This window comes from Myotis brandtii, unplaced genomic scaffold (assembly GCF_000412655.1).
Source record: "Myotis brandtii unplaced genomic scaffold, ASM41265v1 scaffold691, whole genome shotgun sequence".
Classification (NCBI taxonomy): Eukaryota; Metazoa; Chordata; class Mammalia; order Chiroptera; family Vespertilionidae; genus Myotis; species Myotis brandtii.
In genome coordinates, this window is record NW_005370704.1 from 28,600 (window position 1) to 42,122 (window position 13,523).

Here is a 13,523-nt window from a genome sequence, read left to right on the forward strand (position 1 = left end):
TGGTCACAGGCCTGTCCTGGACACGGCATGAGTCTGAGAGCTCTGCTGGCATCGGGAACCCGGACACCCCCCAACCCGCCAAGCCCTGCCAGCTGCCTCCCACCTATCCCACCTACTCACATGCGTGTTTGCGTGTCCCCAGCTCACTCGAGGTGCCAGCCCCGCCGGACCCCACCTGTGGCTCCCTGTGGCTGGAGGAGATGCCGTCGGCCAGAGGGGCAGGCTTGGTCACGCCCTGGGCCCTGCAGAGCTGCGGTAAGGGCGAGCCTCCGGACAGGCCCTGGGCTGGCTGGTTGGGTGGCCGGGGAGGTCCTTCGGGGACCCCCTCAACGGCCTGCCGCTCCGACGAGGTCCTGCGTGTGTAGAGACCCTTTTCTAAGTGGAGAGCATCCATGTTTCAGTATTAAAGTGTTTGGAGGCTTTTGGGACCCAGCGGTCTCTGTGCTCTGTTGTGACTGATCCTGGCTTCGAGGGACAGGCAGCCGACGTGCACCCCAGCCCCCCCTCCCTGTACTTGTATCAGCCACACGTGGTGGGGGCGGGACGTGGGGTGGTGTCTGGGTGGGCAGTGCCGCCTGGTGAGGGTGTGAGATCAGAGCCAGGAGCAGAGAGGGGCCTCCCAACACCCCACAGGGAGGGCCGTCAGTCACTGAAAGGACAAAACACCTGAACTGTGGACCGCAAATCGGGTCTGGAAGGTGCGAGCCTTCGCACTGACTCATTCCCTGAAGGAATATTCCGTCAGTGGCGTGAGTGCCAGGGCAAGGACAGGCAGAGCGGGTGTGGCCAGCCCTTTCTGCAGAGCTGCCCCTCCACAGGTGCCCACAGAGGGCGGGTCGCAAACCTCCCGAGGAAGGAGGGACCTGGGTGAAGGCTGCCCCTCCCCAGCCCACGGGGAGGCCCAGCAGGTGTGGGTGGGGCCTCGGGCCCCGAGGGCTGATGGAAAGGGCAGAGCTGCCCACCTACCTGAAAATGACCTCCTAGGCCTCTGAGGTCTGTCGGGGGCTGAGCTGTCGCTGGGGCCTGGCAGCGTCCACAGGCTGACCCTAGGCAGCCAGGTGCCAGGGCTTCTAGAACAACCAGCACCGCTCCCTGCCCTGCCTCTCCAGAGGTGGGAGCAGGTTGGGCCGTGGTCTTACCCGTCTCTCCGGCAGAGTCTCTATCCTGGGGCCACAGGCAGCCCAGAAGTCATTTGAAATCTGGGTGGCTCCTGCCTGAGTGGCTGAGGGCAGGGCTCAGGTAGCCAGAACCAGCAGTGAACACAACCCAGAGGCCTGCACTGGGCTCCCGTCAGACACCTCCTCCAGGGAGCCTCCCAGATAACACTTGGTGGGTCACTCACCCGCCGTCGCCTGCTCTGTGGGCATCAGACTCCTGCTTGTGCGCCTGTCTGCACGGCTCATCTCCCACCAACCCGTGGCAGAGCGGGGTTCAGACCCAGCTTCAAGTCGGCCAACTCCCGTTTTTACCAATGGAAGCAGCGCCATCCAACAGAACCTTCTGGACTCACAGGCCTCGGCCAGCGCTGCCCAACAGAACTCACTTTCTAATGCCTCACATGACATCATCCAACAGAACCTTCTGGAATGAGGGAAATGGTCTAAATGGTGGGCTCTCCAATAGGGCAGCCACCAGCCACCTGTGGCTCTCTAGCCATTAAAGAATTTTGCACACGGAGCAGCGCAGTGGCTGTAGCCGCGGCCGCCATGAGGGACAGCACAGCCCTGGCTTCAGACACAGGGCTCTCCCAGACACACAGGAACGGTGTCAGCTGCACTGGTTGGGGGCCGACTCCCCGACTTCGTAACTGAGAGCACGCGTCGTCCTCGTCACCATCACCACCACCATCACCCTCCTAACACCAGCGATCCTAATGGCACTTACGACACCTCCCACTGGATCCTCAGCTTCCAGGTGCTTTAGGGTGGCTCCTCACCAATCGTCTCCGGAGGACTTGGGGAGCGAGGCAGGGTCATCCTCTGCTCAGTGGGGTGACTCTGAAAGTCTCGGGGGCTGCCATCTCCTTGGCCACCCCGGGCCAGGCCAGGGATAGCTTGCTTTCTCCCAGGTCACAGCCCCGAGCTCCCTGGGGACCGCTCAGGGATGTGGTGTGACCAGACGTGACCAGGAACTCCCCTCCTCGGGCTGCAGGGCCAGGGCCTGGAGGAGAGTCCGCGGGAGCCTGGGCAGCGGCCAGGGTGAGGGACCGGCGCCTTCTCTCACTCAGCCGCTCAGGGACACACAGCAGAGCAGGGATTTTCCTCTCGAGGGACTTTGGCTCAGAACACACTTCAAGTCAGTTCCTAAAAGTGTCTTCGTTCCCAAGGAGATTGGTTCACACGGAGTAGGAGGGGGACCCCAGGCATCGCCCCGAGTGCTCCACGCACGCCAGGTGGCCAGAGCCCCGGCTTCCAGTCCAGGCTGGTGCCTCAGTTTCTCAGCTGCCGTGGAAACACCCGGAACTGGATCAGCTCTCATTCACAGCTCTCCGACCACTTGCTCTAACCGAGGAGAGCAGAGCCGCTCCGTCCGGGAAGGAGAGGGTGGGCAAGGATGCTCTCCTCTCGGCACAGGCGCCAGCGATGACTGAGGAGCTCGATGGAGAGTCCCAGGAAGGCTCTGCCGTCCTCAGACCAGGGCCCAAGCCCCACGGGAAGCCGAGCACTCCGTAGCCCCTGCCAGCTCTCACCAGGACCCAGGACAGGAGACGGGAGCTGGGGGCGGAAGCAGCACACAGGCTGCCCCCAGGGGCCGGGCCGCAGGGCTGGGGGGAGGAGGGGCAGGCAGGGCCACGGCTGGACCCGGAAGCCACCGAGGAAAGAGCAGCCTCCACTGCCTCGGGGACCACCCCCCCCCCCCGGGGGGGGGCACGGCTGGACCCGGAAGCCACCGAGGAAAGAGCAGCCTCCACTGCCTCGGGGACCACCCCCCCCGGGGGAGGCGGCAGTTTCCATGCTCATGCTCCAGAGGAAGCCCAGCGACCCGACCTGGGGACCGGTGGTCACGGCGCCCGGCCATGGCCACCCTGCACTGTGACAGCAGCCACCAAGCTGAGCCTGCATTACCCCTCCCCCACAGGCAGCAGGAAACTCCGCCCCCCATGGAGGCTCTGAGGGGCTGGTGGTTTGGTCCAGGTCACCCAGAAACGCATGACAAGTGAGGCCTGCCTGGTGGCACCGTGCCTGTCCCCTCTGCAGGGTCATGGCTGGGGGTGGGGGTGGGGGAGCATGGCTGGGTCAGGCCAACGAGCCCCTGGGCATCGAGGGGAGGCAGCAGCATCTGTCCCCTCTGGCTGCAGCCTCTCCCACCCTCCCTGGACGTGGGGGGAAGGGACTGGACTCTCTTCCCTGCAAGTCCGAGCGAGAGGCTGAGCCGGATGCTGAGCTGGACGAGGAGGCCCAGGCGCTCAGCTGTTCCCCCTGTGCTTGCAGGTCAGCAGGAGCCTGGCGGGCCATGTGCAGGGCACTTCTCAGACCTCCAGCAGAAGTCCCTGAGCTTTCTCCAGGCACTGAAGGTGTGTCCCACCCCCGCTGTGTCCCTTTAGGCCTTTTCTGTTTGAAGTGAGCGGGGCGCAGCCTTTGCCCCCCAAAAGCTGAGCAGAAGAGGCCCTGGAGCGGGGACTGCAGGACTCACAGCTGCAGCCTTGGGGGAGGCGGGGAGGGAGGAAGGAGAGGCCGACAGTCAACTGGCCCGGGACACCCAGGGCCCGGGGACCTGGGGGAAGGATCCCTGCCAAGCCTGGGGTCCTTTGGGGGCCCCTGTTCTCAGAGGTGGCACCCCCTGCCCTCTCGCCAAAGAGCAGGGGGCGGGGCAGGGGGGCCGCAGGCTGGGGCCAGGGACCTGAGGCTGGGCCCTCCCTGCAGCTGGACCAGCAGAAGCAGGAGCAGGCCCTGGCCCTTCTGCGGCAGCGGGCAGAACTGGAGGTCTGGGAGACCCAGAAGGCCCTGGACGAGCTGCTCTCCAAACACCGGCTGGCGGTGAGCCTGGTCTGCCCCATGCCTGCCTCTCTGAGCCTGCATGTTCAGCCGCAGCAGACAGGCAGCGCTGGTGGTCAAGGTGGTGCAGAGAGCACCCCCAGGGCCGGCAGGGTGAGGACCAGGGTGAGGACCAGGAGGGTGATGTCATGATCCGGTCGGACGGGACAAGCCCTCTCAGAAGTGACTCTTCTCCATGTCTGGGGACTGTTGGTGGATGCTCTTATGCAGACATTTAGGGAGGCATTCCCAAGAGAGCAACCAGGTGTGTCTGTGCGCACGTGTCTGTGTGTATGTGTGTGTACGTGTGTGCACGCACACGCACTCACGCACATGCCCTCAGACCTACAAGCACAGACACACCTGGCCCATTTCCCTTTCTCTCTCCCCCTCTTCCTGCTTCTGGCATCGCACCTGCTGGGTGACTGCCGTTCCCCGGGAGCCTTCCAAAGCCACCCTGGCTGTCCACCCCCCACACTGTGGGAGGCCCATCCCCCACCTGTCTGTGTTTGCTGGAAACCTGCCACCCTTCCCCCATCCAGCCCCCTTCCAGGCACCTGGCCAGGCCCATTGGCTGTGAGGTTGCCCTTAATCCTCCACACACACACCTGTCCTCACAGAGGCGGATGGAGAAGCACGAGACCCAGGCCAGGCCAGGAGCAGCACCAGAGCTGGAGGGGCTGCGGCTGTGGGCGGGCCCGGATCCGAAGACCTCCTGGAGCGCTGTGACGGCCAGGTCCAGGTGCGTCCAAGGCCGGGATGGTGTCGCCACCCAATGTGGACGGTGAGGTGGGGGGTCTTGGACAGGCGAGGTACTGGTGCTGCTGGAGGAGTCCCCAGCGCCTCCTCACCTGGCAGGTCCCAGCTGTCCCTGGGCAGAGTCGCTGCTGCGCCCTCCCGGGGCCCCGAGGAAGGACAGGAGTGGCCGGCCAGCCAGTCAGCCTATGCGGGTGAGAGTCCTCAAAACCAGCCACTCTCCACGTGCTTGCCCATGCTCCCTGCGTGGACCCGAGGGGAAACGGAGTCAGGCACACACTGGAGAGGCCCAGAGAGATGGAGTGACTTGCCTGAGGCCACACAGGAAGGGTGGAGCCGGGATTTGAACCTTGGTTCATCTGATGCCAGAACCACGATTGGGCCCGGGCACCACTGCTCCTGCTCGTGGGCGCAAGCTCGACACCCATGGGGCTTGGTGTGACTGGGAGAAGCCAGCAGGCGGGCTCGGTGGGCACCGTTATCCATGTCTCTCTGTCCCTCGCTATAGAGCTGGCTTCCTCTCTGGCATCATGTTCCTGCTGCTTGAAGGACCACCTTTAACATTTCGGGGGCGCTGTTCGCTGGTGACCATGTCTTTTAGCCTCTGTGTGCTCTGACCCAAAATCGTGAGGTTCTGAGCCTGGCAGGTGGGGACGGACATGCTCCTCAGCATCTGGTCCTCTGGTGCTTCATTCCCGGGCACCAGGGTTTCCCGCGGGCACCAGCAATGGCTTTGAGACAAGGGGACAGGCAACAGCCTCCAGGCCTCTCTCCTCCCAGACCCTCAGCCCACCAGGTCTGGCCGCATCGGTCTCTGCAGACTCACAGCTCCACTCCTCTCCCAGGTGTCTGGGGCTCTGCCTCAGTTTCCCCTCCCCGCGCTGCAGCAAGAGCCTCTTGGGCAGGCGGCTGTGACAACCAGAGGTCTCACCTGCCTGGCTTCTTGTCTCTCAGGGATGAGCGTGCAGTGTTGCCTGATATGTCTGGAAAACGTTCTTTCATATGTGTGTGTGTGAACATGTAAACGTGTCTGGGAACGTGTGTCTGTATGTATGCATCCGCATGCATACTTTTTTGTTTGCTTAAGTTTTTTCTCAGTGGGACATTAAATCCACCCTCCAATCCCCTTGGCCCTCTCCTGGCAGAGGCCGGGTCCTCGTATGACCTTCTTAGAAGCACAGGGTCCGTTTTCCATCACACCCAGCACCGAAGGCGGCCAGCGGCGTCAGTGGCCAGACCTGCCTCAGCTGGGAGTGTGGGCTCTACTGTTACCCCACCTGCTGTTGCTGTATCTCAAAAGGGCCATTCTTTCTCTCTGGGCCTCCGTCTCCCCGTCTGTGGAAGTGGGGCAGCTGGGCCCAGGCACCCCGAACCTGGGTGTGGGTTTCTGCAGGGTCAGTGGGTTCACACACCAGAACTTCATGTCAGGCAAAGTGACAGTGATTCCTTTTGGCCTGGCCTCGTGGTTGGTGTGCAGCTGTGTGTATGGGGGCATCACGTTGCTGCCGACATCCCACCTCTCGGGCCGTCCTGTAGAAGCAGCCCCGGAGCCCCTCCGTGGCCCAGCCCTGCCGCTTTCTCTCTGCCCTCAGCGTTCCTGCAGGAACCGGAGCCAGGACACGCCCCATCCCCGTTGCCCCTGTCCAGGCTCTACCCTTGGGACCACCCTGTTCACCAGGTACAGGGAGACACCCCAGGGGAAGAGCATAGGAGTGGGGTGCAGGGGAGGCACTGGCCAATGGTAGACTCCAATCCTCCCTCAGCTGCCTCTCTGGAGCCTGCACACAAGGTTCTCCACGGGGCCCTTGCTTAGAGGAGGCTCTCCCTGCCATGGCACCCCCCACCCTTCCAGCTGACATCGCCCAGGCCCCTTCCTCCCACCCGGGGTGGGGGTGAGAGCAGGCATTTATACAGGCACCTTGGGCAGGGCTGGCCCCGCTGCCCAGGCTGCACATTGCAGAGTCAGTGGCAGGGCTCTCAGACCCTCTGGAGCACAAACAGGGGCCTGGACTGGGTCAGGACTGGGCAGAGGCCAAGGTGATAAGACCCCAGCTGCCCTCAGAGTTCACAGTTGGGGGGACAGTCCAGGAGGGCTTCCTGGAGCTGTTGGCCTGCTCCCCTGGTCTGGGCTCCATTCCCGTTGGGAGAGGCCGGTCTGGGAGCAGCCAGGAAGCTAGAAGGCAGCGATGAGGCCTCCGGCTCAGTTTGCCCCGCCCCAGGGGAGCCAGGCCCGGAGCTCTCGCTGCTTCCTGCTCCAGGTGCCGGGGCAGAGCCCGCGGGAGGAAGAGCTGCTGCGCCTGCGTGAGGAGGCCGTGCAGGGGAAGATGCGCTGGGAGCCAGCCTGGCTAGAGTGTCAGAGGTGAGCATGCGCTTAGCCACTCGGCTCCAGCGTCAAAACCACCCCCAGTTCACTCTCTGAGGTGACCTCTGCCCACTTTCCAGTCTGTCTTCCCGGCTGTTGCTGAGGGAGATGAGCACGTGGCCACTTAAGCAGCATCAGCCGTCAGCAGCACAGACTGTGGCCCGAGTGTTCACTTAAAAGTCAGGACACTTGTCCATGTCCCTTCGTAACTGCTCCACGTCCAGGGCGCCCAGCGCAGAGAACGAACCAGTTCCTTCACCAGCCCCACAGCAGGGCCTTCCGACGGGAAGTGCTCACCAGGACATAACTTCCTTAAAGTGAATCCTAGCAGTGGGAACCCACTTTTTCAGCTTCTCGATGTTGCCACATTGGTCCCCAAAGAGGTTTCCCAGCTGAGAACCTCACTTCCGTGTACGAGGGTCCGGGCTGTGGGCGTCCTAGGCCACACCCACCCCTTCCCCACAGGCCCTGGGCTGGGCTGGGCTCCAGGTGCTTCATCTCAGGCACAAAAGGGGTTGTGGGGGGGTGTGGGAACAGTGAGTTTGGCTGGGGCCACCCCCGGGCTCCCCAGCAGCCCACCCATGGCTCCTCCTGCTTGTGCCCTGCTGTGGGGCGGATGCGGGGAGGCAGGCAGGGGGCGGGCAGGTGCACCTGGCTGGCCAGGGCTGGCCGTGCCTGGTTTTCACATTCATGTGCCAAGCTTGAGGGTGTCCCTCTTGCCACCACCCAGGTGTCCAGGCAGCCAGGGCAGTGAGGCCGCGCTGGTCTTGGCCGAGAAGCAGCCGCAGGGCCTTAGCAGCCTTGAGCAGGGGCAGGTAAGGCCGCCTGACCTGGGCGTGGGCAGGTGGTGAACACAAAGTGGTCATGTGACCACAGCTGGAGAATTCTTGAATTCCCGAGCCCTCACCACACCCCAGGCTGCCCACCTTCTCATCTCTGCCCTCGATGGCCTGTCTGGACTGGGGAGGTGGAGGGCAGGTATGAGGCAATTCCGGGGGCGGGGGAGGGGGGACAGGAAGAGACCGGGGCAGAAAAATGCAAGACACACTATCTGTAGGCACGGCTCGACCCGGGAACCGTGAAGAGGGCTTAGACGGGTCCAGGTATCACATGGCAATGAGGGGGCCCACGGAACAGGCCTTGCCAAGGGCTGGCTGCAGTCTCCCACCTGAGAGGGAGCCTTGCTGGAGGGCTTGGGGCCGCCCCCACACCAGGAGTCCTGTGCTGCAGGTGGAGACAGGGGGGAGGGGCGTGTGGAGGCAGGGGTCATGACGCCTGGGGCCTGGGATGCCACCTCCCAGGGTGGGGGTGCAGGGTCCGAGCCTGGGAAAGGCCGCTCTACTGAGGTGTGTGCTCTCCGAGACAGCGGGGTCCGAGGTCAGTGGGGACCATGTAACCAAAGGACGAATTTAGAGGTGGGTGTCATGCCCAGACCTCGAGAAAGAGCTGCACGGGGAGGACAGGGGTGCAGCCAGCCTTGGGTGACACAGGGACGAGCACGCCCCCTTCCCTCCTGCTTCCTGCTGGAGCCTCCTGTTGGCAAAGCCAAGGGGAGCCAGTGCACGGGGAGGAGAAGGCAGGGCGTCAGGAGAGGCGAAGGGAGCCCCCCACCAGAGCCCAAGTCGGTTCATCGGTGGTTCCTTTTCCATGTGCGCCTTTGTGCCGGGTCGGGTACGGCTGACTTCTCCTTCTCTGCCTGTTCAGAGGGAAACCCGATTCCCAGACAACAGTCGCCTGCTCTCGTGCCAGGAGAGGACACTGCTCCTGCGGCATCACCGGCACATCCTCTCGGTGCAGAGGGCCGTGGCCCGTCTGCAGCAGGAGCTCCTGGCCACGGCCCAGATGCTGCAGGTGGGCGCTCGCACCTGGGCTGGAGGCTCAGTTCTGGGCAGGAGATGCTTGTCACCAGGGGCTTCGTGGGATGTGCAAGTCCCTTGTAAAAACATCCGGGGAGGTCAGGAACTCTGGGGGGACAGATGGAGGGCAGGTGGGCGGCTGCTTACTGGGGCCCCAAGGAGGTCTCCTGGGCAAGGTGGCCCTGGCCAGGCCCTGGAGGAGGAGACAAACCCCTGTGGTCGCGGGAGAGGACCTGAGGCCAGAAGAAGCACGTGGCCTGGAGCTCCTTGGAGAGGCCAGGCCCGTGGGGGACCCTGAGCAACTGGGCACCCCTGGCCCAGCAGCCTGTCCCTGGCTGCTGTCTCATGCAGGAGGCTGCGGAGGTGGGTGGCTGGCTGTTCTCTGTAAGCTGGGAATGCTGCGGGAGGGTGGAATGAGCTGGGCTCCATGATGCATCTGGTGTGGGTCAGCAGGTGCACGGCGGGATGGTCACCGGGCAGGTGTGCTGCCTGCCCCCGGCCAGCCTGTAGGAGGGGCACCCAGGACTGCTGACACAGACGAGGGTGTGGGCCCAGCTAGTCGTGCTCTGGCCTGGTGTCTGCACCATTAGCACCGGGGCTCAGGCTCCTGTGAGTGTGGGCGCACTGTTTCAGCCAGGTGCCTACTCAGGGGAGCACTCCGTCCACACTTTCTGAAGAGGAGATGGACCAGGGTGTCCTCGCCAGCTCACCCTCTGCTGTTTCTCCCAGGGTTCCAGCCCTGAAGCCAAGGCCACCTGGGAGTGGGGCTCTGAGACAAGCCAGCAGCCAGTGGGGCCTGCGCAGGGCTCATCACGCTCCCCAACACCACTCAGGCCCTGCAGCCCCTCCAGCCACGGCCCCTGGAGGAGCCCTGAGAGCCCGGGAGTCCCCCCGTGAGTCGTCATGGGCAGCCCTGGCCCAGTGCTCGCCCTCTCCTCCCTCCGGGAGCTCTTTCCAAATAAACCTCACTAGGACTGACCTAAACTCACGTCACCATCACGCTCCAGTCCTGGGTCCTGGAAACCCCTGGGCTGACTACCCTCCTGGGCCACGGGCTTGCTTGTAGGGCTGGGTGGCAGAGGATGGCCCACGGACCCCAGCCCTGTCCACACCCCGATGTGAGTGTGATCCTGGGAGATGCTCAGGGGGACCTGGAGGAGGAGCAGCTGTGGCAGGTGCCTGGAAGACAGGGAGCGTAAGTAACCCCAGGCTGCCCGCAGAGAATGGCAGAATGTCTGGAGCTGGCCTGCCTGCAGGCATTGCCCTTAAACCAGGAGTCAGGACAACAGCCACCTCCTTGTGGCTGCGATGGGGGCCACTTTGTGCTGGCATCAGTGTGCCAAGGGCATGGCAGCCTGTGTGGCGTCCAGGCCTCCAACCCACGGTGCCTCCCAGAGCTCAGTGGGCCCAGCCCGTGCACACAGGGCCGCACCCCGTGCCAGCGGTCAGTTTCCACACAGGGGTCTTGATAGAGCACGGGCTCTGGGCCAAGAGACAGATGGACATCTCCCCCCACCACGCCCAGCACTGTGCCCCGTGCCCTGTCACCCCCCAGCAGTGGCCCCATTGGGGGAAATGCTCTGTGCATGGGGGCTGCTGGGTGGGGAGGGGCCAGGGCCTGTCTTTCCACGCCTGTGCACTGGCCGCTTGGCCACCGATGACAGCTGCCCCTGGATGTGCTGCGAGTTCCGCGTGTGGAGAGTTGTGGCCAGGCCGGGCACCGCGGAGGGCGGGGCCTGGGCAGGCGGTCACACCCTCTGCACTGCTTTGCAGCCCTGTCCCTAAGCAGGATAGGACACCCCCCAGAGAAACTTCAGCTTCGGACGTCCACCTGTGGCCCCTAAGGCCAGCCTGGGGAGAGGAGACGTCCATGGCCGATGGCTGGGTGGACGCCCAGGAAGGGCTGGTGGAGAGCGGCAGCCAAATGGGCCAAGGTAACTGCGGGGCGGGGGAGGGGGGCGGGGGGGGAGGGATAGCAGTAGTCAGAGGACAGACAGTCACTCTGGCCAGTGCCGGCTGGTCTCTGCTCAAGACACTGTGCCCGGGTGTCGCCCATCAGAGTCACGGTGGCCCTGGGTTCTTCTGTGTGACCCACGATGCCTCGGCCTTCACCAGGGGCCGTGACCACAGGGCAATAATCGCGTTGGCAGAGGTTCCAAGACCTGGGCTTTAGCCAAATAGCTCCCGTCCCTAAGGCTGGTGGCCTAGGACCTCCGTGCCTTGGTGACCCACACTCGCCAGGCCAGGGTGGAAGGAAGGTTAGGAAGGTGGTGATGGACAGACGTGAGTCCCTCCTGTGGGCCCCGTGTCCCCACTGTCCCCGCTCTGCTGACCTGGACATGGCCAAGGCCTGCCCCTGCCCCGCCTTCTTCTCAAACCTTTTCTGGGACTCATATCAGCAGCTCTCCCACAGCCACACTTTCAGGAGCAGGCAGCCATGTGTGCTATGTCCTCACTGGAGCCCAAATAAGCAAGTGCTGCAGCTATTTTGCATTTTAAGATGTTTTTCATGTGGCCACAGAGTCCCTGGACACCGTGTCTTCTGTCCTGTGCTCCTGCAGTCAGCACTGATGGTCTCTTTGCCTCACAGGAGACCCCCAGCCCAACCCCAGCCCCTCGTCCACAGCGGAGACCTGGGCTCTGACAGAAAGCCATGCACGTAGCTCCTGGGACCAAGGGGGGCCCTGCAGCCCCCGGGAAGCCAGTGTGAGTGGGGGCCCGGCCTGGCTTTGTCGACCCTGCCATGTGGCTTTTGGGGGGATAACCTCGTTCATCCGGTGAAGGAGTCGACAGGACAGACGTTGCCTGGGTGGCCCGTCTGTCGGGGGCCATTGTAGCCCACTGGGAGGGGGGTGCCTGGTGTGTGGGGTCTCTAGGGCCCTGGGTGCGCGGGTGGTCCTTGTTCCTGCCTATGGCCACCAGAGCACAGGTGCTCTCCCCACAGCTGAGGGACGGGACCAGTGCGGGTGGAGGTGCCACACCCTGAATGTGGCGTTTCTCCAACGGGTTTCCAGCAGGTGGTTGAAGGCAGCGCAAGCCGAGTGGGGACAGAGCTGGAGCTGGACTTTGCCAGCAGCCCTGGCAGGGAGGCCCCTGAAATGGAAGGCCAGTGGTCAGAGGAGCAGAGGTGTGGGGCCTGTGGGGGCTACCTGGGCCCAGGAGACCCTCGGGCAGGGGTGGGACCCGAGGCGTGGAGGTGGTTAAGCCATTGCTCCCCGGGCTCTCGCTGGGGGATCCTCACTCACCCCTGGTGCCCCGCTCACTGGTCTGGCTGCTGGGCACCCCCAGCCCACCCCATGCCCTCCCGAGTCTGCAACAAGGATACCACCCAGTGAATCAGCCCCAGAGCCAGTGGTGGGGGCAGCAGGAGGGGCCCCTTCAGGGAGCACGTGCCTCTGAGCCACGTCCCCCCCAGCTCCCTGATGCAGTGGGGACTGAGGCCAGAACCACCTAAAGACAGGGAGCCTTGTGCTCTGGGGGCAACCTCCCCGCCTCCCGTTGGGGTAGTTGAAGGCCCCCTGCAGAGACCCTGCATCCTGAGGAGACTGGGAGGGTGCTGGGAGACTTGTCTACCATGTGTTTGCAGAACAGAGACCTGTTGGCAGGAGGACCCCCACGACCCCCACTCCTGGCAGGAAGCCACCCAGCTGACCACCTGTCCAGGTGATGCCCGCCCCCCCTCCGGGTCCCCCGCCTTTGCACCAGGACCACCGAGTTCCCACTTAGGGTCACCCAAGGCTACTTCTAAGTCACAGCCAGCCTCTCCCGCCGCCGGGCTTGGGGGCCACCCCCTCCCCCTCCCATCGCAGTCCCAATCGGCAGATAAAAGACAGTAGGTGGACTCCCTGTTGGAACATCCACTCTCAAACAGCAAGACAAGGCAGAGGCAGCCAGTCTGTCTCTAACGACAGCTGCGGTTCTGAGCCCCTGAGGAAAGTCCACACAGCGGTGACTCACTTCCTGTGGGGTGGGTGAAGCTGAGCTAACCACTAGGATCATAGAGCCCACCCACGGGCACCGCCGGACATTTCTTCTGCCTCTATCGGGGCTTTCCGGTTCTGACCCACTGGCTCGGACGTCCCCTAAGGTCTCTTGCACTGACTCCCACCCAGTGGGGTGTGTGCTGCTGCCGCTCCTGGTGCTGGGGGCGTGGCAGGGGAGGCAGAGTGGAGACTGTGGGTGACATCCCCACCCTCTCTTCTCTCCGTAGCTCCTGCTGAGGAGGCAAGGCCCCCCACCCAGCTCCAGGGCAGCCCCCCGCCCCAGCTCCCCGCCCCCTCGGCCCTGGACTCCCCGCCAGCGTCTGTCCCTGGGACCTGCTCGGGGTCATCAGTGGGATCCCACACCCCCTCCTCCGTGAGTGGCCTGTCCTGTCCCTCCCTCCAGGAGTTCCAGAAAGTGTCCGCCTTTCTGGTCCAGCTCTCGGATAGTTCTGCCTCCCTGTCAGACTGGGAGGCCGGAGACACCCCAGACGCAGACCTGGGCTCGTCCACAGAGTTCTCTGTTGGAGCCTCCAGGGGGCTGCACGGGGGTGGAGGGCAGGCAGCCTGCGGAGCCCGGGCCCTGCAGGGCTCC

The 13,523-nt window shown here is 64.1% G+C and overlaps 1 protein-coding gene across 1 annotated transcript in view; it reads left to right on the forward strand.

Moving 5' to 3' along the window:
- The window catches only part of CCDC187 (coiled-coil domain containing 187), a 37,555-nt gene that overhangs the window by 21,861 nt on the left and 2,171 nt on the right, over positions 1-13,523 (forward strand). The window contains exons 10-23 of the mRNA XM_014529659.1: positions 143-255; positions 3,432-3,514; positions 3,864-3,977; positions 4,595-4,716; positions 4,833-4,924; positions 6,323-6,408; positions 6,989-7,089; positions 7,823-7,907; positions 8,797-8,943; positions 9,678-9,841; positions 10,794-10,882; positions 11,539-11,654; positions 11,963-12,124; positions 13,335-13,479. Of these exons, the coding sequence (XP_014385145.1) occupies positions 143-255; positions 3,432-3,514; positions 3,864-3,977; positions 4,595-4,716; positions 4,833-4,924; positions 6,323-6,408; positions 6,989-7,089; positions 7,823-7,907; positions 8,797-8,943; positions 9,678-9,841; positions 10,794-10,882; positions 11,539-11,654; positions 11,963-12,124; positions 13,335-13,479 (1,619 nt within the window). The remainder of the gene's footprint in view (positions 1-142; positions 256-3,431; positions 3,515-3,863; positions 3,978-4,594; positions 4,717-4,832; positions 4,925-6,322; positions 6,409-6,988; positions 7,090-7,822; positions 7,908-8,796; positions 8,944-9,677; positions 9,842-10,793; positions 10,883-11,538; positions 11,655-11,962; positions 12,125-13,334; positions 13,480-13,523) is intronic.